The sequence below is a fragment of the Phaethon aethereus genome, assembly GCF_964289735.1.
Source record: "Phaethon aethereus genome assembly, chromosome: 2".
In the NCBI taxonomy this organism is placed as follows: domain Eukaryota; kingdom Metazoa; phylum Chordata; class Aves; order Phaethontiformes; family Phaethontidae; genus Phaethon; species Phaethon aethereus.
In genome coordinates, this window is record NC_138582.1 from 160,262,374 (window position 1) to 160,288,261 (window position 25,888).

General features: G+C 42.5%; 1 protein-coding gene across 8 annotated transcripts in view; it reads right to left on the bottom strand.

The window, feature by feature from the left end:
* Positions 1–482: 482 nt before the first annotated feature.
* Positions 483–25,888, bottom strand: part of ZMYND11 (zinc finger MYND-type containing 11) — a gene marked incomplete at both ends in the record, with an annotated part of 66,091 nt that continues 40,685 nt past the window's right edge. For 3 of the 8 annotated variants that reach the window (XM_082015554.1, XM_082015550.1, XM_082015549.1), the window contains 11 exons: positions 483–605; positions 5,375–5,560; positions 6,627–6,899; positions 8,849–8,917; positions 10,787–10,994; positions 17,256–17,374; positions 17,928–18,005; positions 18,720–18,775; positions 19,971–20,058; positions 21,568–21,660; positions 22,062–22,139. In XM_082015554.1, the coding sequence (XP_081871680.1) occupies positions 483–605; positions 5,375–5,560; positions 6,627–6,899; positions 8,849–8,917; positions 10,787–10,994; positions 17,256–17,374; positions 17,928–18,005; positions 18,720–18,775; positions 19,971–20,058; positions 21,568–21,660; positions 22,062–22,139 (1,371 nt within the window). The remainder of the gene's footprint in view (positions 606–5,374; positions 5,561–6,626; positions 6,900–8,848; positions 8,918–10,786; positions 10,995–17,255; positions 17,375–17,927; positions 18,006–18,719; positions 18,776–19,970; positions 20,059–21,567; positions 21,661–22,061; positions 22,140–25,888) is intronic. The other 5 variants (XM_082015555.1, XM_082015552.1, XM_082015551.1 and 2 more) reach the window with 4 other exon arrangements.

Below are 25,888 nucleotides of genomic sequence, written 5' to 3' on the forward strand. Positions count from 1 at the left end.
GTAAAATTAAGCTGAACAAAACCAGCTCAACAAGGTTAAGAAATAAATGTTACATCAAGGTAGTATGCTTCGTTTTTCTGAAACAGTTCTATACTTCTTACATTCAGATCTAGTTTTTAAATGTTCCTTTTGTTAAACTTGCATGATTTTTTTTTTTAGATCTGCTGTTTTTAAAGATTAAAATCTCTGTAAAACCTAAAAATGTTTTAAAATTTGCTGAAAATGCAACAAATCCTCTAGTTTAAAATTATTTAAAGTAACCTGCTCCCACAGATGTTAAATTCATTTCGCTGACAAAATTTTGGAGGAGCATTAAACAGAAGATTGAAATTACTGTGCAAAATTTCTTTTACGAAAAGTGTTTAAAGGCTGGTGCAAAATGGGAAGCAAATTCTAAACAATTTTGGCTTCTTGGAAACAAAAACCGCTGTGTCTGAGAATAGCAATCATCGGGGTGGTTTTCTAGGGGAGGAATAACTCTTTCATCTTTTTCTGCGGCAGGTACGTTTGTGTTCAGCATGCCAGTGCTCCTGCTGACACTTGATGGAGCAGTAGGAAGTGTTCCAGCAGCAGTGGTACATGGCCTCCTCTTCACAGTTGTAGCACTGGAGAGAACAAAGGAGAGGAGATTACCACCCTGACACGCTCCCTCCTTACCAACGCACAAGTGTTCTCACCTGCTCGTGGATGCACCGGCACATGCAGAGCAATACTTCTCTTTTGGTTATGCTTGGGGCATCCAAAGGCAGGAGGGCATCTTTCACACGTGGTGAGTAAAGCGGCAATCTTTAGCAAATCTGCACAATGCTTTCGTATTTTCTGGAGTCTGGTTTACTGCTTTTGAAAAAATCATCTCTTATTTAAGAAAACTCATCTCTCAGGGCAGTGGAGTGACATTTTTCAGCCACACAGTGCAGGAACCACCTTTTATCCTATATTTGTATAGTAGCATCCTGATCAAGGTCTTAAAAGCTACGATAAATCAACAGGCACTTCTGGTGTGAGCAGGTTCTGCGCAAGCTTGAAAATTGGCGTTTCTGAGGCTTCTTTACAAGCCTGACCTGTCCAGAGGTTGCTGGAGAAGTTCCTTTTGGGCTAGGAAAATCTCAAAAGTCACAACAGTAACATTATTAGAGAAAAGAATAACTCATTACCGAATGGTTTGTTATAGCCCATTTAGGGTAGGTCTGCAAGGAGGCTACTGTCGCTGGGGTTTGCTGGCTGCCAGAGAGCACTGCAATCTGGTGAAAACGAAACCTCATGCTACACCAGTACTACAGAGGAGAGCAAGAAATTGCCTTTTCCTTTAAGTCTCCCAGAAACCAGAGAATGCCTGGCATATACTGGATGGGCTCTTGCCCTTTGTTGTGCCTGCCAGGACAGCACAAAACTCCTGAAAGAAGAGATGCTGCACAGCCCGTGACTTCTACAGAAATACCCACAGCTGGGGAGCGGTGCCGCAAAGAGGATTTCTACCCCGGAACACACAGAATGCCCCCATTTTCCTGGTAGCTGGAAGGGCTACCTGGAAAAATAACTCCGTGGCCTTTGAGGAGCTAAAAAAGGGAATCAACATGCTGGTCAACACTACTGGTGGTCAACAAGGAGGTATGGCACCCAGACAGCAATGCGCCCTGTCTCTAGGTGGTTTTATACCCCTTAAGGGAATGCTGCAAAAGCATTAACATTCTGACAAAATCCTATGAAGTCGGTTGGCATTGCTGCTAAAGAAGCCACTTGCACTCAGCGCCCTTGAAAGCCAGGTTCTAATGATCTCAGATTTGTCTTTCAGAATTTGGTCTGCTCAAAATCAGAAAGTACCTTTAAGAATCCAGTCTGAAATGCCTATTGCATGACGGGGAACAGAGGGAGGGATATCGCAGTCTGTGCAGGCTGCTGTCAAACCACGGAACAACACACAAAAGATTTACTTCTTATGTCCCGTCCAGCTACAGCATTGTTAACAAAACAGAGAATTACAAAGAAAACAAATCCAACTGCCTTGAAACAAAACAAAACCACAACCACCCTACACACTATTAAAAGACAGATCCAAGAAAGCCAACATTTACATTGACTAAACCGATAACTATTTATTTACTGTTTATTTACATCAGCAATAACGGAACTACCCTATAGCTGCATGAGGAGGGAACCCCTCCATTTTCCTTTTATGATCTAGCTCCAGGGAAGTTTATTTGTAGAAATGCCTGCAAACGAGTGTCCCTTGAGAGCTGTTTTCCTGGTTTTTCATGTTGCTGGCTGCCCACAAGCCTGTGGGAACCATTAGGATCATCTGCTGGAAAGGTGCAGGGAACAGCTGTGTCTCTCCATTACATACAGCATGGGCCTCAGCTCAGAGACCAGCTCCGCATCTGCTTGCTTGGAGAGATCAAACAAAGCTAAGACAGGAGAGGACAACTGATCTGTGGGTCCTGTACTTCCCTTTACATATGCTGGCCATAAGTGTGGGATGTAAATCTCCACTTACAAACGGAAAATAATGTCATCTAAGCTGGTACCAGCACATGTGGCAGAGAAGGCAAAATGCCAGCTGGCCTCAGGCCTCCTCTTTCCTTTGTATTTTCCTCTTTCTAAACGTTATCAATGTCTCGTTTTTTTGTTTCAGACAGTACACATCATGGACAATGCTCATTCACTTAAAAAGAACCTGTTGCGAGTTAGAATAAATATACATGTAAATATAACTGAAAGCTACAGAAGTTCAAAATGAACTATGCACCAATTTAAATGAGGTTTATATGCAAATAAAAGAACTGGGAAAAACTAAAAAAATAAACATTATCAAGACTGGCACTCTAGCCTGTATTCTGGAGGCCATCAAACTGCATAATCTCATGATCGTTATCCCTGCCTTTACATTTTTTCATTTCGTTTGCTATTTACTTGGGGTATCTGTATTAAATCCAAATTTTCTAGAGGGATAAAAATGAAACTGGGTTAAGCCAAGGGGACTGTGACCAGTTAGAGCAAGAGAAAATGTTGTTCTTTAACTATGCCTTAGGCTCCTGAGGGCTGTGAGCGCATCTGCTTGTGTACCTCTATACCACCAGAAAAACAATCCCTTCAACCTGACTGATGTTTTTTTTAGGTATGAGAAAAAGACAAATATAGCATGAATAATAGCAGCTGTATTCCCAAGCCTAGACATCTGCATTACGCAAAACCAGAGGTCTCTGCTTCTAATTAAAAAGCAAAGCCACCAAAACTCATTTAGTATGTGTGTTAATTACATGAGATTTTGGTAAGGAGGTATCATTATTATAATAGCAGCATACAAGAGTACTACACACCAGGGACTGTCATTAGTACCACTGAAGGAAAAATCACTGGGGAGTTGTGTAATTGGACCAACTCCAGCCGCCTGAGGCTGCGTGCTGTCAGGCAGATCCATCAGCCTGGATGCAAAGGTGTTTATCCTTGCCCTCCCTCCCCTACCCCATGCAAACCAGCTGCCTGCATGATGCCTTCATTTAAGGTGGTGATTGACAGATCGTTCTGGGGCCACAGAAATAGGCAAGACTGACAAATGTCGAATATATCTTTAATTGTCTTGCTCAGAAAGAGGCTTTATGCACATGATCGTAAGCTGCAGTGAGGTGGCACCGGGGCACTCTCTGATTAGCCTAAAGGATATGGTAAAGGCACATTGGAGCAGAATAAAGAAAGTCTCAGGAGTCTCTTTCGTAAGTTCTGCCTTCAAAAAAACCCAAAAAGCAGCTAGAGCTAAGAGTCCAGACACACAATCAAGTTACTGTGATTGAGTTACTGCATATCGGCTGAACGGTGGCAGCAGTTCACAGATGCACTCAGCTTTTGACAGAATAGAGCTAATTTGGCGTAGTTCTGTAGTGGGCAAAGGCAATTCAGTTTCCCTCTCAAGAGACGCAGGCAAACGCGTGCAGGCAGATACCGGCAGCCGGTGACTCACTAAACACAGGAACTTGATCGGAGACCTGAACAACTTCTCTGGTCTGCAGAGATAAGTAGACAGCAAGGAATTTCCTGATAGAGACCCAAGCACTGCAGCATCGTAACACCTACAGCAAAATCTCTACTAGGAAGAGAAAGGAAGACTCTACAGGAGCTCTGCCATTTGAAGTAATTCTTCTCTTCACAAAAACCCAAACTCTTAACTGTGATAGTCAGCAAATGATTGTCTCGCCTTAGTATTTATTTCACTCTTCTGCAGAGCAGAGTTTTCTCTGCGGGGACCATCGTTTCATCTGTAAGAACAAGTACTAATGAGGCCGAGCATAAACAAACAGCCCTTCACAGCAGAGGAGCTGCGGGAGGGAGCCAGGGCTGGCTGTCCCCGGGTGGCTGTGGCCGTGGGATGGCGGCTGTCCATCGCTGCTCAGATCAGCGTGCCATCTTGTGGCAAGGCACCCGCTCGCTTCTCCGCTGCATCCGGCAAAATCAAAGCTCAAAAGGAGGCAAGTAGAAAATCTTGTACCCGCCCCACTGTATTTCATAGACAGCTATTACAGTGCAGTGTGATTTCCTGAATGATGGCTTTCATTTCCTTGTTCTATGAAAATTAGCAAAGAAATGGCAAAGTCTGTCTGTGTGCCAAGCTCACTGCTCCTCAACGTAACAGCTTCCACCCGTACTCTGTTACAGGCTAGCAGCACAGTGCTATAGTACTTGCAATGTTTGAGGAGATGCTGTACAGCCACGTGGGAGAACACGTTTCTGGCTTGAGAAGAAAACCCAAGACACAAAACAAACAAAACTAGGGAAAAGTTTGCAGCATGTAATAGAATGGTAAGTTAGATGTCTGTTTTCACTTTTCTGAAGCGCGTACAAGCATGTTTTTTGTAGGTAATGCTGCAGATTTGGGCTTAAGGACTGAACAAGGGAGAGAAATATATTTCAGAAAGACATGTCTTAGATACAAAAGAACATAAAAGAGCTGCAGAAAAAGCTAGAAGAGGAAAAGGCCAAAAGGATATCACTACCAGCTTTATTAGCACGGGAATCCAAGCTGATGCAGCCAGATATTGTACCCTCTGGGGCCTTGAGATCAAAGGAGTGTGAACATAATGCAAAACATGTCTTATATGGAGAAAAATTGCATTTAGAAAAAAATATTTTGATACTAACGTCTGATTGGACTCAAGAAGACGGTGCTGTTAACAGCACATAATTAAGATAGGAAGTAATCAGAACTTCTAGTTGTAATTTGGAGGTTAAGAAAATCTGAAAGCACTAATATGGAGAAAACTTTAAAGCGGAAAGACCAGTGAAAGAGTGGTGCAGTTAAAAGTAAGGAAGAAATCACCTTCAGTTGGCCTTCAGTATGCATTATACATTTCCACTTACTCTCTTGTAATAAATTTTTGACACTTACCCACTGCTTCTTCTTGGTCTGGGAAATCAGTTGCTTGTGCTGGCCTGCTAGCTTCTTAATTTCTTCTAAAAATTCTTCTTTGCATTTCTCCTTTACCTGCTTACATTTTCTGTCCATCTCTCCTTGTGCGTTGGCCACAGCTTTATTTACAGCCTGCCTTTTCTCTTCTTCCATCTCTGTACGCAGCTGCCATAAGAAAGTCAGCAAAGCAAGTCAACAGACAGCTATTGGAATAAAAGTATATTCTTTAAACCTCTATTCTTTAAAACTCTATTACTGATGTGGCTGGAGGTCACATAATTAGAGATTCCTCCTGTTTAAAAAACAAAAATTTCTCTCCTTTAGAGTTATAACAAAACTTCCATCCCATAAGAAACATTCAAAGTATTTCTATTCTGCTAGGCATCTACAAAACCAGCTAAATAGGTTCCATGTATATTTTGTCAATGATCAGTTTACAAGTTCATGAATTTATCTTAGACAAAGATTTTGTCTTTTCCAAATCTACAGCTGCACATAAATCTACAGCAAGGGTGCAATGGAAAATACAAAACAGAACATCCGTGAGTTCAGTAAAAGGTACTTTTTAATATTGATTGTTGGTGGGATTCCTTTGCCCTTGCTCAGTTATCTAAAAGTTTGATGTCTTAATCCTACAGGATTAACACTTAAATGCCCTAGGTTCATTCCATAGTCCTTCATCAAGAAGGAAATTTATCTTGTCTTAAGACAGGTACTTAAGAGAGGTCAGACTCATCATCCTCTAAACTGTCCTGCTCTCTCCAGCCAAAGGTAACCAGCTCATGCTTAGATATTGAATTTTAAACAAGTTATCATTAGATAAGAAAATGCAAACAAATTTCAGTGAATTTTAATGTTTAGGTCAGAAGACTGACAAAAGAATTATTTATGAATAGCATTTAAACAATGCTGTTGTTTACAACCACAGTCGACAATGGAGACAAACGCTTTGGAAACAAATACTCAAGAATGAACAATTAGTTTTGGTTTTGGATCCCAAACTGATTTCACTGGACAAGAATAAAAAAGCCAGTAGTTTTCTGTTTAAACTAAGGTCTGTTGGTATAGAAATGGTCTAAAAAGCAAGAATGAAGAATATTTTTATGTGGTCTCTTTGGAAAAGGTTTTCTATTCATTTTCTTAAGGGTGGATATTACAAAAATAGGAAAGAATGTGAAATAACGCCTCCTCTCCTCAAGCCAGAGTGTAGATGGTGTTCGACAGGTGTTACCTTTTCCACTGCCTCTCGCACAACTCTCTCAGTTTCTCTTTTGTGATCAGCTTTCATCCTGTCCTTGAAATCATTGAAGATTTTGGTGTATTTGTCATGGCACATGTTCTGACACACTCCATCATTACTGGTCTGGGTGCTCCGATGCAGCATTTTTGGAGAAGAGGCACTTAACTTCTTGGTCTGAGTTGAGACTGAAACTTTTTCAATGGGCTGAGGCATTGTGGGAATTTCCTGGCTTGAACTTACTGCTTCAGTTTCAGGTTCTGGCTCCTAGAAAGAACAAACTTGTAAAGCCACGTATCAAAACAGAACAAGTTAACTTTAAGTTCTCCCCGGAGAAAAAATGTTACATGACTAATGCTAATGCAATTCATGTGAAAGGTGTCTGTTGAAGACCTTCAGTGCTAATGGGACGTGGGTGCTAATGGGGTGTGAGATCCCTGAGGAAAACCAGCAGGACAGTGGGTAGGCTCTTTGGTCAGGCTTTTCTGACTTCAAGTAGGAGCCCTCCAGAAGGAGGCACACGTATGGCATCAGTATGCCACAGTCACCAGCCTCACTTCCCAAAAAGTACGACCAACATCAGAGGCTATGTTGAACCACTGCAGATCCCTTGGGGTTACTAAAGGGTTGCTACAGATTTTTCCCCCTACCATCCTCCCTGAAGAGACTGTAGTTGCATGGCCAAGGTGCCTGAATTATTTTGGCAAACTCTGGGCTTACTCTGGCCCAACAGGCTCCACTGGAGTCTGTAATATTCCACTGATTTCACAGAACTGCTGCAAAGATTGATTAGTACTTCAAAGGTGCTTTGAAGATGAAAGGCTAATGAGCGTCTAAGTCTTGCTTCCAATAATGTAGAACTAGACTTGGATGACCACAGAAGCTTTCTTGTAATTACACAATTATCAAGAAAGAAATCATAGTTACTGTACTGAATTTAGCAGCCTATGTTATTACACTGTAAGACCAATTGTTCCTGCTCTTTAGAACAGATAGAAGTAATATCCCTGCAAACTCTTATTGATATTTGAAGTGTCTGAAGACACACATGAACAATTTTTTTTTTTTTTTTTTTTTTACTTAGATTTTTTAAAGCTCATTTAACACTGTGCAGACAAAGCACACAGTCCTTTGGTAAGAGCAGACTTGCTCGGGACTGGACTTTGTGCTTGTCTGTGTGATAGAGCACTGCTCACACCAATCAAAAGGCTGACTGTGTATTCCCTTTTGTAACCAATTACTCTCTAATAGGTCACTGTGATTGACTTCTGGATCACTGATCAAATATGAGCAGAGCTGACAAGGCAAATGTTAAGACATAAATATATGAAGCAAAATGCAGAATTTGCTTGACAGAAAACACAATAAAAATGACGAGACATCCTAAACTGTAGTCTCCCCATCTTGCACTCAAATATAGTTTGTGCCACAGGGAGCACAAACTGTGCGTCACTGCCTCCATCGATGAAGGTGCCTCACAGAGGTGGCCCTGCGGTACTAAGATACAACAGGGAGGCAGGTGCCCAGATATTAGGAGTGGAAATGTCTGTATTTCAGGCACCAGGGCCATCCCACACAATTCTGGTGCTAAAATACCTAAATCCTCCTCTGTAATGGAGTCCTGAGTCCTCTTCCGAGGACTGTGCATATGTGCAACTTTTTCTTAGTGTTCAACATGCAGCTGAAACAAGGCCAGAAAAAAAGTACTCAAAAATTAGGAAATATGAGATTTATGGCTGTCTCAGCAACTGCCCTCTTGTGTACAAGCATAATAATACAGTCCCTTGGTTACATGATCATAGGTTTCTGTTTCCCCCACTTCATTCAGTGTGCAAGTTGGTTAAACAAGGAAGGAAGTTCCACAGATAAAAGTGGATATGACCTTTTCTAAACTTAATATTCTTGATAGTGCAAAATACTTTCTAATTTCTGCTGTTTATAGACTTACTAACTAGCCTGAATTTGTAAAAAAAAAGTCATAAACTGACTGCTGATTTATTCATGATACAGAATATTACCACAATGACACCAGTGGCTTGCACGGGGGAGGTGCAATTATGTTTGTTAGCAAGGAGGACCAAGCTACAGGGCTGGAACTTCCAAGATTCATACTGTAAAATCAGTAAAAAGTGACAGAAACCAAAAGAGTGTCTATTAAAATTTCAGACTTTTTGTACTTTGCTACCTCTACAAACATGGTAATTGAGGTTTCTTACTTCTTTCTTGAGTTCCATACTCTGGTTACGTCGCCCTTTCTTTGCTCTTGGTTCCTGAGTAACCTTCAGCTGTGAACATTAAGAAAAGTATATTGAATCATTACAAAAAACAGTTCATGTAAGTAGCATTCATTGTAACATGACTGATGTACCTTTTATTTTCAATTATTTACAATTATTTAATTTAGCAAATAGAAAGTTGAGTAGTTCTTAAATGAGAAGTGCACACAATAAACTTTTGACATTATCACTGACAACCACCATTGCATGAGGGAACAAAATTCATGAACAAGTTCTAACATTCAATGTGTATTTGCTAACATACCCCTAACCATTCTCTTCTTCATTTCACACACAAGTTCAAACACTTGTTTTCTGGAATATTCTGATATCAGTGACCCATAATTAGGCAGAAGATCTTGTTGGAAGCCAGAAAAGAGCAATAATTAAAAAGAGAATGTATATATGTGAAGGTAGTAAGATTATCCAGACTTGCTATAATTGATGCATGCTTGAAGGGCTATGAAACTTCGTGCTTTAGCGTAAAAGCCAATCTCCAGCAACAGAAACAAGGGTGAGATCTAAGCGGATGGTGTATTACCTTACAACGGCTTACAGTAAAGTTCTTATTCCTGTCTTTGAAGCAGCCAGTACCAAGTACTGTTAGCGACAGGACACTGCAGATTACTGCAGAGCACTGAGTTTGACGGCTACTCTTATATTCTTGCATCTGGGAAACCAGTGAAACAGGTATAAGCATTAACCAAGTGAAGGATGAGCAGCTGGCGTGGAACAGAAAATATGCAAATGGACACAAACCATATGACTGACACTTCTGGAAAACTAGGAAAATGCCTCTGTTACCTTTCATAAATATTTTTCGTGACCATTTTCCTGTTACATCATACATTGTTGCATGACTGCATACATGACATTTAAATAAAGGGGCTACAAAGAGTTAGCTAAGCAAACCAGGCTAAAAAAATCTAAAACCACTTTAATAAGGAGCACCCCCTTAAAGCAACATCCAGTTTTATAAGCTTTAAGTTTTTAGCCACAATTTGGATGATAAGACTTGTTTGACAAAAGGGTAAAGGAAGAGGGCCAAAACATGCTGATTTTTTAAAATACAGACTTAGGGAGCGGACAGTGGTTTTAAATGAGGAAAACAGGTGTTGCCAGGGAAAAGGCTGCCAAGAATACAGAGAAGAATCCTGCAAGCTATGAAATTCTTACTGCCAAGTCAGTGATAGCGAATATATAACACCCTCTCGGACAAGGAGTGACTAGCAAGGTTCAGCTGTGATAAGCGGGAGCTTCCATATGGCAATGCAAAGTTTTCTATCTTGGCGCTTTGTGCTTTTCACCTTTGTTAAAGCAATGTAATTTTTCTTGTTTTGAAGAATTATTTTTAATGACTTTAATCAGTTGCTGGTCATGTGGTCCAATATTTGCACCTAACTTTAGTTGGACTTGCTGAAAATGTCACGGTTGGTGTTACTTAGGGATCTGTAATGCAGAATACAGTCCACAGTGAACATACTCCAGCTGTGAAAAGGCTGAACGGCTACAGGGCTGTCCCTTGATGGGAGTCCAAGAAGGCAGTGTTGCAGTCTATCTGATATCCATGACATTTAACTTGAGCATTCCTATTTTAACTTTAGAAATCTTGGTCTGCCTCATCAAAGTGCTGCAGGTGACGAACATTTTAAAACTTCCCAGAGGTCATCCAAGAAACTGAGGAAAGAGGAAAACTCTGTATTCTTGCTATTACTGAGCCACAAAACATAGGGAAAATAAGCCTTTGAACCCTCTACTTGTCACCACAAAACTGCAGACAGAACATAAGGTTAATGTAATAGTAGATTAATCAAAGATACATTATCTTTGCACCCTTTAATAAATTGCCCTGATTGCTAACATTGTGGCAGCACTCACCTGCTCATTGCTGGTGGAAGAGATACTTGACTCTGCCTCCTCTTCCCCTTTATCTTCATTCTTTGATTTCCAGAACCTCCCCTCACGAAGAAAACGCTGGTGCAGTTCCAGCTCATCACAGGCCTTCTTCCACCCCATACTGCGCTTCACGTGCAGCCGATGGATGTTAACTGTGATATCTTGAATGTTTTCAGAGGGAATCCAGGCCCTTTGGAATACACAGTTACAGACAGGTTCAGAAACATTAAATACAGATGAAGGATGTTGACCTGAGAAACTGACTTCAAAAGCAGTTTTTCACAGTGGCCAATCGCTGACAATTGCTTTTTACTCAGAATTTTTGTATATTCAACACATTAAAAAAAACAACCAACGAATTGCATACTGTTAGACATTTGTGTTATCACAAGCACTTGCCAGCTGTGAGTGCTATGGCTCAAAGTCCTTCATTTTTGGTGAGCTGCAAACCTCCCCCAGCATCAACAGCAGTCATATCTCCTACCTGCTCTCTTATTAAATGTCCTGAGTCAGACACAGAAACATCTTTACTGAAGGTTCGTATGCTAATCCAATTTAGTCCTTGACCCCTTTGCTAAAACTGTCAAGGAATGTACCAAATTATCACCTCGAATAGAGACATTTTGTAGTTTGGGTCCCTGTCTATCAGGACTGAACTCATGTGGGGACTGTCATGCTCTTGGATTGAATTCATGCCAGTGACTTGGTTCCAAAGGTACTCTGGCCTCTTAAATATTTTCAGGGAGTCCTCATAGAGTTAGATGGGCAGCTCTTGACATTTTGAAAGGTTATACCAAGCAGCATTGGACATTAAAGAAAAAGAGTCACTGCCACGCACATCTACATAACAGAGTAAATACTGTAACAAACTACATGTCTGTGGCCAGATTCTCAATTCTTGCAATATAAATTTAATTCCAGTTAAGTCAAGGAAACAATGCTGATTTACGCCAACCAGGAATTTGGCCTTTCGTCCAAGTCCAGAACAGTAACTAAGCAATGGCACTCTAGTGCAATGTATTTTGCCTATTCTATCAGTACACGTTTAAGAAGTTGCAAGCACCTCATCCCGTAAGTGCCATGTTACTTTATTAAATAGTTTGAAGCTATGTGAACTTAATGCCAAAATTACTAATGAGGTAAGCTGCATTTGCAAACAGATTCAAGGTAAATCATTCTGTGATTGCAACATAAATAAAGATCCTTTACCCATTTTATGCCTATTAGAAATGTCTATCGAATATCTATCTAGCGAAGCCACCGAGGCGAAGGGCTACGGAGTGAAGGATCGCGCCGGGGGACCCTTCCCGAAGCGGCCAAACCACGAAGGCGGCAGCACAGGGAGCGAGAGAGTGCCCCAGCTTCCCCCCCCGACCCCCAGCCGGCGGAGCGGGCTCCTAACGAGCGGCAGCTCTGACTCGGCGTGGACGGGGCCCAGGGCGGCGGCGGCCAAAACCCCTCGCCTACAAGAGCAGCCCCCGGGAGCGCGAGCGACCCGGAGCACGGCGCGTCAGTTTGCGCGGCAGTTGGTGCAGGCAGGGCGTGCAGGGAAGGCGTACGGGCGGGGTACAGTACAAGTGGCCATCATCCTCCCAGAGGAGGCTCAGCCATGGTCGCCACTCGGCTGAAAACCGGGGCCAGAAAGAATGTGGCGACACAGACGGAGCTCCCGCTCAGGCACGCGGCTGTCCAAGTATCCGGCTGCAAAGAGTGCCTGAGCCTGTCGGTTGTTCCAGAGACTGACGGGGACTACCTGCGTGCGGTGCGACCAGGTCAGCGACCTGCTCAGCCTGGTGGCAGAGCTGAAAGAGGAAGTGGAGAGGCTGAGGAGCATTAGGGAGTGTGAGAGGGAGATAGATTGGTGGAGCCGCACCCGGCCATCCCTGAAGCAGGGGCAGCTGGTGGAGGCTCCACAAGCAGCAAGGGATCCCCTGTCCTCTTGCTGCCGGGCAGAAGGAGAGGACCTAAGAGATGAGGGGAAATGGAAGCAGGTCTCTCTTCGGAGAGGTTGGCGAATTCCCTCCGGGCCTCCCTCACCGTCCCAGCTGCCCTTACACAACAGGTAAGGGGCTCTGGAATGTGAGGGACAGGAACATGAGGACCCTGACGAAGGTCCGTCCAAGGGGGTGTCTAGGGTGAGTCAACCAGCCCCACGCATCAAGACATCCTCTGTTAAGAAAAAAAGGAGGGTGATTGTCGTAGGCGACTCCCTTCTGAGGGGTACAGAGGGCCCAATATGTCGACCAGACCCAACTCACAGGGAAGTCTGCTGCCTCCCCGGGGCCTGGGTGAGAGACATCACCAGGAAACTCCCTGGTCTGGTTCGGCCCACTGATTACTACCCACTGTTGGTCATGCAGGTTGGCAAAGACGAGGTTGCGCTAAGAAACCCAAAGGCAGTCAAAAAGGACTTGAGAGCACTGGGGCGACTGGTCGATGGAGCGGGAGCACAGGTAGTGTTTTCATCAATCCCTTCAGTGACGGGGAAGAACGCTGAAAGGAACAGGAAAGCACACCTGATCAACACATGGCTCAGGGGCTGGTGCCGTCGTCAGAATTTTGGGGTTTTTGACCACAGGGCGGTTTACACGGCACCGGGCCTCCTCGCAGCTGATGGAGTGCAACTGACACCAAGGGGCAAAAGGATTCTTGCTCATGAGCTGGCAGGCCTCATTGAGAGGGCTTTAAACTAGATTTGGAGGGGGGAGGGGCTAAAACCGGGCTCACTAGAGTTGAACCTAGGGGTAGGTTCAACGTGCCAGAGTTGAAATCGATAGCCCAGCTCAGGTGCATCTACACCAATGCACGCAGCATGGGCACCAAACAGGAGGAGCTGGAAGCCATTGTGCAGTGCGACAGCTATGACGTAGTTGCCATCACAGCAACATGGTGGGATGCTTCTCATGACTGGAGTGCTGCAATGGATGGCTATAAGCTCTTCCGAAGGGATAGGCAGGGAAGGAGAGGCGGTGGGGTGGCTCTGTATGTTAGGGAGTGTTTTGATTGCATAGAAATTGAAGATTGTGAAGACCAAGTAGAGTGCTTGTGGGTAAGGATGAAGGGGAAGGCCAATGAGGCAGATATCCTGCTGGGAGTCTGTTACAGACCACCCAACCAGGATGAAGAGACAGATGAGACATTCTGTAAGCGACTGGCGGAGGTCTCGCATTTGCTGGCCCGTGTTCTTGTGGGCGACTTCAACCTACCGGACATCTGCTGGAAGTATAACACAGCAGAGAGGAAACAGTCTAGGAGGTTCCTGGAGTGTGTGGAGGATAACTTCCTGACGCAGCTCATGAGTGAGCCCACCAGGGGAGGTGCCTTACTGGACCTGCTGTTTACAAACAGAGAAGGACTGGTGAGAGATGTGGTGGTCGGAGGCCGTCTTGGGCTTAGCGATCACGACATGATAGAATTCTCAGTTGTGAGCAAAGTAAGGACAGGGGTCAGCAAAACTGCTATCATGGACTTCCGGAGGGCAGACTTTGGCCTGTTCAGGTCACTGGTTGAGAGAGCCCCTTGGGAGACAGTCCTGAAGGACAAAGGGGTCCAGGAAGGCTGGACAGTCTTCAAGAAGGAAATCTTAAAGGCGCAGGAGCAGGCGGTCCCCATGTGCCGTAAGAAGAGCTGGCGGGGAAGGCGACCGGACTGGCTGAACAGGGAGATTTTGCTGGGACTCAGGGAAAAGAGGAGAGTTTATCACCTCTGGAAGAAGGGGCAGGCAACTCACGAAGAGTACAAGGATCTCGTTAGGTCAAGCAGGGACAAAATTAGAAAGGCAAAAGCCCAGCTAAAGCTCAGTCTGGCTACAGTCGTAAAGGATAATAAAAAATGTTTTTACAAATATATTAACAACAAAAAGATAGGCAAGGAGAATCTCCATCCCCTACTGGATATGGCGGGGAACATTGTCTCCAAGGACGAGGACAAGGCTGAGGTACTTAATGCCTTCTTTGCCTCAGTCTTTAATAGCCAGTCCAGGTATCCACAGGGCATTCAGCCCCCTGAGCTGGAAGACGGGGATGGAGAGCACAATGTACTCCTCATAATTCAGGAGGAAGCAGTCAAGGACATGCTAAACCACCTGGACACCCACAAGTCTATGGGGCCTGATGGGATCCACCCGAGAGTACTGAGAGAGCTGGTGGAGGAGCTTGCCAAGCCACTCTCCATCATTTATCAGCAGTCCTGGTTAACAGGGGAGGTCCCAGAAGACTGGAGGCTTGCCAGTGTGACGCCCGTCTACAAGAAAGGCCGGAAGGAGGATCCTGGGAACTACAGGCCTGTCAGCCTGACCTCTGTACCAGGGAAGATTATGGAGCGGTTGGTCTTGAGAGTGCTCACAGGGCACCTGCAGGACAACCAAGGGATCAGGCCCAGCCAGCATGGGTTCATGAAAGGCAGGTCCTGCTTGACCAACCTGATCTCCTTCTATGACCAGGTGACCTGCCTAGTGGATGAGGGAAAGGCTGTGGACGTTGTCTACCTGGACTTTAGTAAAGCCTTTGACAGCGTCTCCCACAGCATTCTCCTGGAGAAACTGTCGGCTCGTGGCTTAGACAGGTTTACTCTTCGCTGAGTTCGGAACTGGCTGGATGGCCGAGCCCAGAGAGTTGTGGTGAACGGCGTTAAATCCGGCTGGCGGCCGGTCACAAGCGGTGTTCCCCAGGGCTCGGTTCTGGGGCCGGTCTTGTTCAATATCTTTATAGATGATCTGGATGAGGGAATCGAGTGCTCCCTCAGTAAGTTTGCAGATGACACCAAATTGGGTGGGAGTGTTGATCTGCTGGAGGGTAGGAGGGCTCTGCAGAGGGATCTGGACAGGCTGGATCGATGGGCAGAGGCCAACTGTATGAGGTTTAATAAGGCCAAGTGCAGGGTCCTGCACTTTGGCCACAACAACCCCATGCAACGCTACAGGCTTGGGGAGGAGTGGCTGGAGAGCAGCCCAGTGGAAAGGGACCTGGGGGTGCTGGCTGACAGCCGGCTGAACATGAGCCGGCAGTGTTCCCAGGTGGCCAAGATGGCCAACAGCGTCCTGGCCTGTATCAGGAATAGTGTGGCCAGCAGGAGTAGGGAAGTGATTGTGCCCCTGTACTCGGCACTGGTGAGGCCGCACCTTGAATCCTGTGTTCAGTTTTGGGCCCCTCACTACAAGAAGGATGTTGAGGTGCTGGAGCGTGTCCAGAGAAGGGCAACGAAGCTGGTGAGGGGTCTGGAGCACAAGTCTTATGAGGAGCGGCTGAGGGAACCGGGGTTGTTTAGTCTGAAGAAGAGGAGGCTGAGAGGAGACCTTATCGCTCTCTAGAACTACCTGAAAGCGGGTTGTGGCGACGAGGGTGTTGGTCTCTTCTCCCAAGTAACTAGTGATGGGACAAGAGGAAATGGCCTCAAGTTGCGCCAGGGGAGGTTTAGATTGGATATTAGGAAAAATTTCTTCACTGAGAGAGTGGTCAGGCATTGGAACAGGCTGCCCAGGGAGGTGGTGGAGTCGCCATCTCTGGAAGTGTTCAAAAAACGTGTGGATGTGGCGCTTCAGGACATGGTTTAGGGGACATGGTGGCGCTGGATTAATGGTTGGACTTGATGATCTTCAAGGTCCTTTCCAACCTAGTGATTCTGTGATTCTGTGAAATCTTGGTAGTTCATATAAGAAATGAAAACATGTTATATACTGTGCAAGTTACACTAAAAGCAATTTAAATAAACAGCCTCATAAAACACTGTTACTGAATTGTGTAGGCCTTTTTGGGATGCACCAAAATATACCACCTTCCCAACAACCCTGAATTACTTTGCAAATGTCTCCTCTCCTCACATTATAGACATATAAATCAAACGGCAAAAAAAAATCAGTACACCCACTGTAGTAACAACACTACTATAGCCCTCCCCAAACGCTGAACAAACAACTGGAAGTGGAAGCAAAAGCTGATCTTTAAGAGTGACGTTTCCAATATAAAGAGTTATTCTCTGAAATTGCAAACTGGCTCACAGCAAGAGCTCTGTCAATGTTCTAGCAGTGAGACAGAAACATTTGTGATGTATATTATGTTACTAAAACACAGAATTGCAATGTGCCTACTCAGAAGAGAAAATTGCACAAATTCAATACTGCTGGTGGTAAGAGTACGTTTCTGTCCAATTTTCACCTTGGCCTGGATTAGCAGGCTGCTGCTGATTTGAAGAAACAGATGAAGTTCACTTGCTTTCTTTAATTAAAATGGCATTAAGTAACAACCCTATGTCAACTGTGGAAAGGGAATCTCTGTGCCATTTGGCAACTTTAGATGTGTTAGACTGAGCATTAAATTTTCTGAAACAATTATGGCAAAGTACTCAGTCTTTCTAATGTTGGCAACTAGCTGACCCAGGATTTACAACATGATAGATGAGATAAATTCTTTTAAATATTGTTTGTAAAAAGCAGCACATGGAATTAATAAATTACCTTTGGTGGTGATGGCCAAAAAAGCGAACATCAACTTGATTGTCCTCTTTCTGCATGACTTTGGCTGGCCAAAACCCAAAGCCTTTCATTTTGGCCCAAACCAGTTCATGATTAGGTATCTGGAAAAAATGTTGTATTTATTATTGGATATGAAGTATTATATTGATTTATCCCACCAATATTTTGCTCTAATACTATGCTAATATCTTAAGAATATGGTTGCTGTTTATATCTAGTGCTATTTTAATTTTTATCTTCTTACAATATGTATTTCCCTGCTAGATGCATTGCTTGGATCAAAGTAAAAAAAATACAAAGTCTGAAAGGGTGTAACTGTCTATTGAAAACAGAGATCTTAAGCAGCCCAAAAATTAAATTTGTCTTTATAGCTTCATCCAGGAGCAAAGTTTTATTTCTGTAAGCTCCTTATTTTCTTGTGAGACTGTTGTAACTGGCTGATAACCAAGTTTTATAACCTATATTGTTATATATTGTTACAGCTTTGAACTTCAATCAACATTTCACTTGTGTAAAATATCTAGGCTTACAGAGTCTTAACCACGCTTTTGAAACAAGCCTACTGAAATGGAATATTCAATGCATTAATGACACCAAATCTGCAGGCTTTTATACAGAAAAGCAAACAAATAAAAATCTGTGTCAGCAACATACGCAAGGATAGCAGAACCAATTGTCAGGTCGTGCGTTTGACAAATAGAAACAGTTCTTGCAAAGCTGCAGTTCATCCAGCTGAAAAACAAAAAAAGGTAAATAAGCCCAAAAAACCCTATTTATGTGACTTCAGTAGTATCACTCTCTCTTAAGTAGTTAAATTTTTCAGCCCTGCTTGCTAATTTCGTGGGGTTACTTCTGTCTGTGCAAACTAGAGGTGTGAAACTGAGGTGAGCTGAGAGTGGATGAAAGACAAGCTGCAGAAACATTATTCATGATTTAGAAAAACAAGGCAGAGGAGGAGATTAATTCAACTCAATGATTTATTATAGCTAAAATGCAAAGAATAGTTCTTTAAATTCATCAAATATTTAAAGTACATTCTGAAAGAAGTAATTCAACTGTACAAATGGAGAAAGTGTGACAGATCCCCTAGCTTTATTTTTTGGTCTCCTCTGAATGTTGAGAAAAGATTCAATGCCAGTTACAGAATCTGTTAGGAATCCCACCTCAGGTTCAATTTATATTAGCAAGTACAATTACTTCTAGTCCAATTATGTATTACTAGATTATTTCAAAAACTAAAATTTGAATATAGGTATTTTCCAAATTATAGTCTAGTTGCAAAAGAAAAGGAAAAGGAATTCTGAATAAACTATTAGAAAGTAAGGGGAAAATGTATAACAAACTTCATACCCTTTTTGGTTTTGAAGTATGAAGAATAATTTTCTGAAGATTTTGAAATGAAAATCAAGTATCTTGTCTACATCTTGGTTACCTGCTACTACTTACTTCATGACATGTGTCTTTGTAAAGCATCCTCGCTATATCAGCTTGTTCACTGTCCGCTATAAATTAAAAATAAATGGTATGAACAATCACAGTATGATCACAGTGCTCACAAAGATTTGCAGCTGTCATTGCTATGACTTTCATGTTATAATTGTCTTGCTTGAGAATACAAAACACCATTTAGTCATTTGGATAACCCTTCCATTTGAAATTTTCTAACAATCAGTTCTATATTTGTTTTCTCTTTCATATTTATATGCAAAAACACTGTTGGGAGCTTTTAAACTGAACAATACAAGTACACATCTGAGGAGGAGCAGCAGTGGGGAGACAGGATTGCTCTTAATAAGGATCCAGTTTCTTTCTCTGCTAGTGTGTCAATGACACACTGCAATTGTCCTGAAACACGGCTCTGCTATCACCACTTGACCGGAACACAGGTACAATCACCTAAGTATTTCTGCTCAGAGTAATGCTTCACAGACTATTTATCACTATCTGTTTCCCTTTACATCTGCGTATGTCTCTATTAGCACATTCACTCTCTCCCTACCAACAACAGCGTGAATCTTCTGATGCTGCAAATAGACCGGTCCCACTCTCCTCCCAGTTTCCCTGATGTGGGTTGTGTCTGCAGGGGAGAATCACATCCTTCCTGAAGTGGTGGCTCTGGAGAACCCTGTTACAGGACCTGGCTATAGACTCTGGATGCGGTGGTGGTGGTTTTTTAACTTCCAATCAGACTGTCCCACCATATCAGTCACTTACTACCTTCGCAGTGGCTAGCAGCTTCTCTGATGGCTGTATCCTCACACCCCGCACCAGCACGGCACTTCTAGTGTCAATGCAGCTGTATTTGCTGTCGTGATACCGCAGATATTGCCCACGAGTGAAAAATATGTGCCTATAATACATGTTTCTGCTGACACAGCACATCAGAGATCAGACAGGTATACTGGCAGAAATCTGCAGTATAGACTGACTTATGACTTAGGCTGCAGAAGAAACAGGGTGGCAAAGGTGCAAATTCCCACTAGCAGGTTTAGCCAGAGAGGATGAAAATAGCTGTGTAGTAGGTGGGCCAGAAAAGACCCTGCGAAGTCCTCTTGCAGTTTACTTTGATTTTTAAGGGCTCTCAAATGACCTCATCCACACGTAAGATTATCTAATAACAAATTCAATCCTGAACTTGTGAGTTCCCTACAGATAAAGATAAATCAAATATAGCAAGCAGTAAATGTAGTACTTTACCTCCATAGAAAATCACTGTGTTGTGTAGAAGCAGCTGAGCATCTGCTTTGAACTCCTCATAACTCCTATACTTTCCTTCATTTACTTTCTACACAAAAGAAAACATGGAACTGTGAAAAAACTGTTAAAGTGCTGTACCTGTATGCAGAAAAGCTTTCACAGAAATCTGCATTATGCAACACAGGTCAAACACTGCCTTTTCTGCATACAGAAGGAATACTTACAATTCTTTGACATAGTTTCTTAGTACCTGAACACTGGCTGCAGTGGTCACTTTATGCAATGCCCAGAAGTAGAACAGGTGCTTGACTAAGTTTAAAAAAAATTCTCTTGGATACAATAAGGTAAATTGGGAGTAGCTTCATCATAAGGTGTGGCCCAGAGCACTTGTTCAAATTAAAATATAATCCCTGAGGTGAAGATTTTGTACCTTAAAATACCAGCTAGTTTCAAATCAATGTTGACTGCTTTTACACTTCCATGCTCTTCACTTGACAGTCAGTGTTTTCTGATGAAGGCTGATTGTCTTAGTCTTCCAAACTCATAATAAATGCCTACATGGAGCCATGCAGTTCATTTTCATAGTATGGTCTTTTGTCTGATAAGGAATGCAGTATTTTCAGTTGTGCTCTGTCAAGAACACCTATGAGAAATCCAATCATCAAACAAAACATCATCGGTTTCTAGGATGTTATCAAGGCCAGAAGACCTTCTGTGGAAGCAGGTGAAGGTGACACAGTGAAAGGAAGGCCTGACCTGTTTTCAGGCTCAACCAGTGTTGCCAGTACTTCAAGCCAGCCAGTAGTGTTGGTCTCCAAAACTACCAGTTAAGCTATTGTTTATCCTGTTGTTTCAAGAATAATAACAAAACAAAGGCTCTTCACATCTGTGGTTGTAAAGGGCAATATACACTACAGCATTGCATGGTAATCCAGTTGCAGCAATGAATAAAGATGAATGTGCTGTTCATTTTGGTCATGTGCAGTTGATAAGTTACATAAGTCATGGTCAGACCTTTGGTTCAGAAAAAAAGGACAACATATTTACTAGTATTTTATTTTTGGAGCAGTTAATGCAAAACAGATGCTTTAAGTGCATTTTGTTTTTTCATGATCAACAAAACAATTGGTTCTTTATGAATCATTTAGATGTTTTTAAAGTTACCACCTACTCAAGGCCTTAATGACTGAAATGGGAATATGGTCAAAAACATTGGGCCAGATATGCAAACATGGGCACTCAAGTCCATATACAGTGACTTAGATAAAGGGTACTTTCTCTGAAGATTTCAGACACCTACAGCTCCAAGTAAAACCTTAGTACAAAAGGAATTGAGGATACTCTATGTCTGAAAACTAGGCACCACTCAAAACGGTTTTACATGGTTACCTGTTTATGAGGAAAAGTTTGAAATTTTAAGCTCCTACATCCAGTGCTGGATACAATACTGAAATACTGATCATAAGGAGAATTACACAGGATTTTTTTTTTTTTTTAGTATTTATTTTTTATCTTTATATTTATTATCTTTAAGGTTTATCTTCACTGTTGAAAGACACCATAAACAATGTGGAAGTTAGAAAGCAAGTCACTCTACCTCCTGTATAGTAGGAACATCAACAGCTGAGTGCACCAGCCTTCTATACATTGGGTGTTTGTTGTCCTTCCCTTTCTTGTTTAGATCTATAGCCTGAAAGGACCATGAGACAGTGTAAGTTACTGCATTTAGAATCTGCTTAAAACAAACAAAAAAAAGATTAAAAAAATGCAATAGTTTGGAATATTTCAGGTGGGGAATACACAAGGCCAAACTGTAGATCCACAATCTGATGGATTACACGTGTCTCAAACCTCAAAAATGACCATTTCAGAGGAGCCACAGGCCCATGGCATAAACTACTCCTGCCAGAATGATACTAATCCGAGCAATGAGACATGGGAAGTGCAGGCTGAAACACACACACCACTTATGACAGAGGAAATGACACCCTCTTGTAGCCCTCCTCCCTGCACAGTCACACATGGCCGACCACAATGCGTCCTCTACAGTGCAACCCAACACTTCCATACACTTCCCTGCTTCAGACTCACCCGCTCCTTCATACGAGAGACTATGAATCGCAGGTATGTGCTCATCTCTTGTTTACTTGTGTTTTTCTTCTTGATACTCTGTCAAAGAAAAACAGGATCATATTATTATTTCAAACCTGACTTCAAAATTCATCCAATAAAAATTTTCTCTGCATCACAACATTATTTGAAAAGGTAACTCTGAATCACAAATCACACAATTTTTTAGGGAAAATCTTTTCTGGGAAATTAGTAACACTAACACGTCACAAAAACTATATATGTTGCTTTGAATTATGTCTGGGCCGAGGAATTGAGCTACAGAAGAATTACAGGGTTGATGTCCACTTGTATTCCATAATACTTTGTCAAAACCTCTCATATAAAGAAGTGTCTAATTAGAATAAAGCAATGAAGAAAGGCATTTTAGAGAGCAGTTTAAAATTTATTTAATGGTCTTTCTATTAGTAAGGCATTAATATTTTTTGAAAAATAAGAAATTATTTTAAAAAGAATATCCTGTACCATCTACAAATTATGTGCTTACTGGGCAAAATGACACCGTCTAGGAGGAAGCCAAATAGGCTCCAGCCAGCAAAAACTCAGAGCACTTCTTACTGCTCGAGAAACATAGCAGTTGTTGATTTCTGTGGTTCTTTCTTCAAAAAATCTAACCCGGATTCCAGAACACAGACTGCTTCTTTTTAGCAGTTCAGCATCCAGACTTTTTCCCCCTCATCTTAGACTAGTGTAGAGACCTATCCCCACCCTTCAAAGTCAACGCAGGCCGGCGGGAGGCGCTGCGTACGGAAAACGCGCTGCTGCAGAGACGGTGGCTCCCTGCGAACGCCTGGCGTGCTCTGCGGACCCGCCTTGCCCACCCCAGCTCACGGCAGCGGGGCACCGCTCCGCACGGCCTCACGGCAGCTGCCTGCAAAGTGCTCCCTCCGCCTCGCTCTTGCCTACAGTCGTTCTCCAAAGCAAAAGCACAGTGAAACAACAACACGGGTTCCAGGTTTGTTATCCTGAAGTGAATTCTAACTGCTCGTATCTCTTGCAAAAATGCTCGTCCCTCCTCGCACCTCCAAACGCGCTGAGCGCCAAGCTGAGTTCTGCCCTTCTTGTGCCTCCTATCACCACCTCTATGCAAACTGTGTGGACCAAACTGGCTTGGTTACACCTGCATCTTCAAATTTTGATGGTCTCTAGCAAGATTCACGTAATTGTGCAGATGACTGTTGCTTAGCAAACCCAAGAAAAAACAGAATCCATGTCCTAGCAAGTACCTAAAAGAGGTATGATGCTTATGAGGCTTAATCACTACAAATGTGCTACGTTTTACTGAATTACTTATATATGACTCTGAACATACAGAGGGAGCAGACACATTGAGTACAGAGCAACTACTTTTACAGATTTACTTGGCAAGAGTATAAATTACACATTAGTGCAAAAAAAAGGTAAGATTTGATTCTGTCTCTTCTGCTTCTATTCCTCCTGCAAGACACTGAAAACACTGAAAAACAGGCTGGCCCTTGTGCTACAATAAGTGTGCAACCTATACATCTCAGCATTGTACTTACTACCTCCTTAAAACAAAATCGTACACAGCACTACCTGTGAAGGTGTTTTTCTGGTTGCTGAAGAGCATGCATAGAATCATTACAAACTGTGCTGGAATATCAGTTCAGTCATGAACTTATATAGATACTACAGTATACAGAGTAACACTAGCTTTTTCCTGACAAGGCACTAACACTGTTGAGTAAAACCCACTATTGTGAAAAGGGCCAGCACCAGGTCTTTCTAACACTTACAGTGCATTTAAGCATTATTTTCATAGTATTAACAGTTCCCAGACCTTCCTTCCAAACTCTGGAACAAGACTGAATTTCACCCTGTGCTGTATGTCTGAGTCACCTTCTGTATATTCACGTTTTGCTTTGTCTGCTGTGAGAACGTGCATTCTGCTGGAATTCAATTCACCTATTCACTTTTGCGTAAAGCAACATTGCTACTGCAAATGCAAACCCAAATGTGCATTAAATTATCTGCATTATGAAACACTGCTGTCACTTTGTCATTTTAGGCAGTGGAGTGCTGTATGCTTGCTAATGACACAGCGTTTTAAAACTTATTAGGGCACAATGAAATTCACTTGCACTGACTAGCCCTTCTACACCTCTTTTTCTGACATGGTTCTGAATTTATCATCCTTTGAAACTATTTCAGAATTCATGCGAACTGTTTTTCATGCCCTGCTGGGCAAGACAGTTTGTAAGAGACTGTCAAAATAGATGGTTTACAGTTTATCCTTCAGATCATAAGAAAAGATAGATAGCTGGCTTTGTATCGTTATTGATGTCACCAATTAATATTATCTTAAGCACCACTGAAAATTATATAATTAACTTGCCAATTCAGGCAAACTTGAATTTCTCCACTTTTCCTTCAATTCCCTACATTGATTTATTTTAAGAAAAAATTGATCTCCAGGTTCCTCTACTAAATGTTGAAAGGTAATGAATTTAGGGAATCGGAGCCTATGAGCCAGCAAAGTGTCTTTTTATAGCAAGGTTGCTCACCCTTTGTAGAAAGCAAGTAATAATCCAACCGCTTCATTCACTTTTCAACAAAGATGAGCCCTTTAGGAGGTACAACTCACAAATTCTTTGGAAGTTATAATAGAAAATGCATAAATTTTTAATAAAAAAACACTATTATGTATTTTGAAGGCTTGTGGTGTTCACAGAGAAGTCAACCTAGAGCCACTTAAAGCAAGGAAGTAGATAATACTAGATGGGGGATATGATTTGCATAAAATCTATTCATATTGCTCTGACACAAGAAAATATACGCACTTTCAGGTCCCTTTATAGCCAGAGTGATATACAAGCAGGTATAAATGAAAACTATGTCTTTTAATTTCCTACTTTGGGGAAATGAAAACAATGATGGTGGCTTGTGAATCTGTAAAAGTAGCAAGATCCACTGCATCTCTTTTCCCCGTCAGATCTACTAAGATACACTACTGCAAAGCTTGTTTATGTACAAATTTCTTTCAAGGAGACTGCTAAGATTCAATCCAGCCCCAAAAGATTATCAGAATCTTTATATTTGTATATAACCTATTTGTAGGATATATTATCTTAATATGGGATTGTACCGGTCTGCTGGGATGAAGTTAATTGTCTTCACAGCAGCTCATGTGGTCTTGTGGTTTAGATTTGTGACCAAAGCGGTGTTGGTAACACACTGATGTTTTAGCTCTTGCTGAACAGTGGTTGCACAGTATCAAGCCCTTAGTTGTTTCTCACTCTGCCCCCACAATGCATGGGCTGCGGGGTACGCAAGAGGCTGGGAGGTGACACAACCAGGCAGATGACCTGAACAAACCGAAGAGATACTCCATGCCATATAACATCATGCTCAGCAATGGAAAGGGAGAGGAGGGAGTTTACTGGGGTTAGTCATCTTTTGCTCAGGAACTGGCTGGGCATCAGTCTACCCATGAAGGGTGGTGAGTGATTACCTTTGCATCACTTCTTTTGTTTTGTTTTCTTTCTCTCTTCTTCCATTTCTTCACTTATTACACAATTTTTATCTCGACTCAAAAGTTTTCTTGCTTTTACTCGTCCTTTTCCTCTGCCCCACTGAGAGTCAGGGAGAGGTGAGAGAGGGGCTGTGTGGTGCTTAGCTCCCTACCAGGGTTAACCCATAACAAGGATGATTCCTAAGTCTCACCAATTTTTAGAGAAATCTGCAACCCTTCTGTTTTGAATCATGGTAAACCGAAAGGCTTTGTCAGACATACATGTTTACACAGGGGACGCAGGAGTGAAGCAATA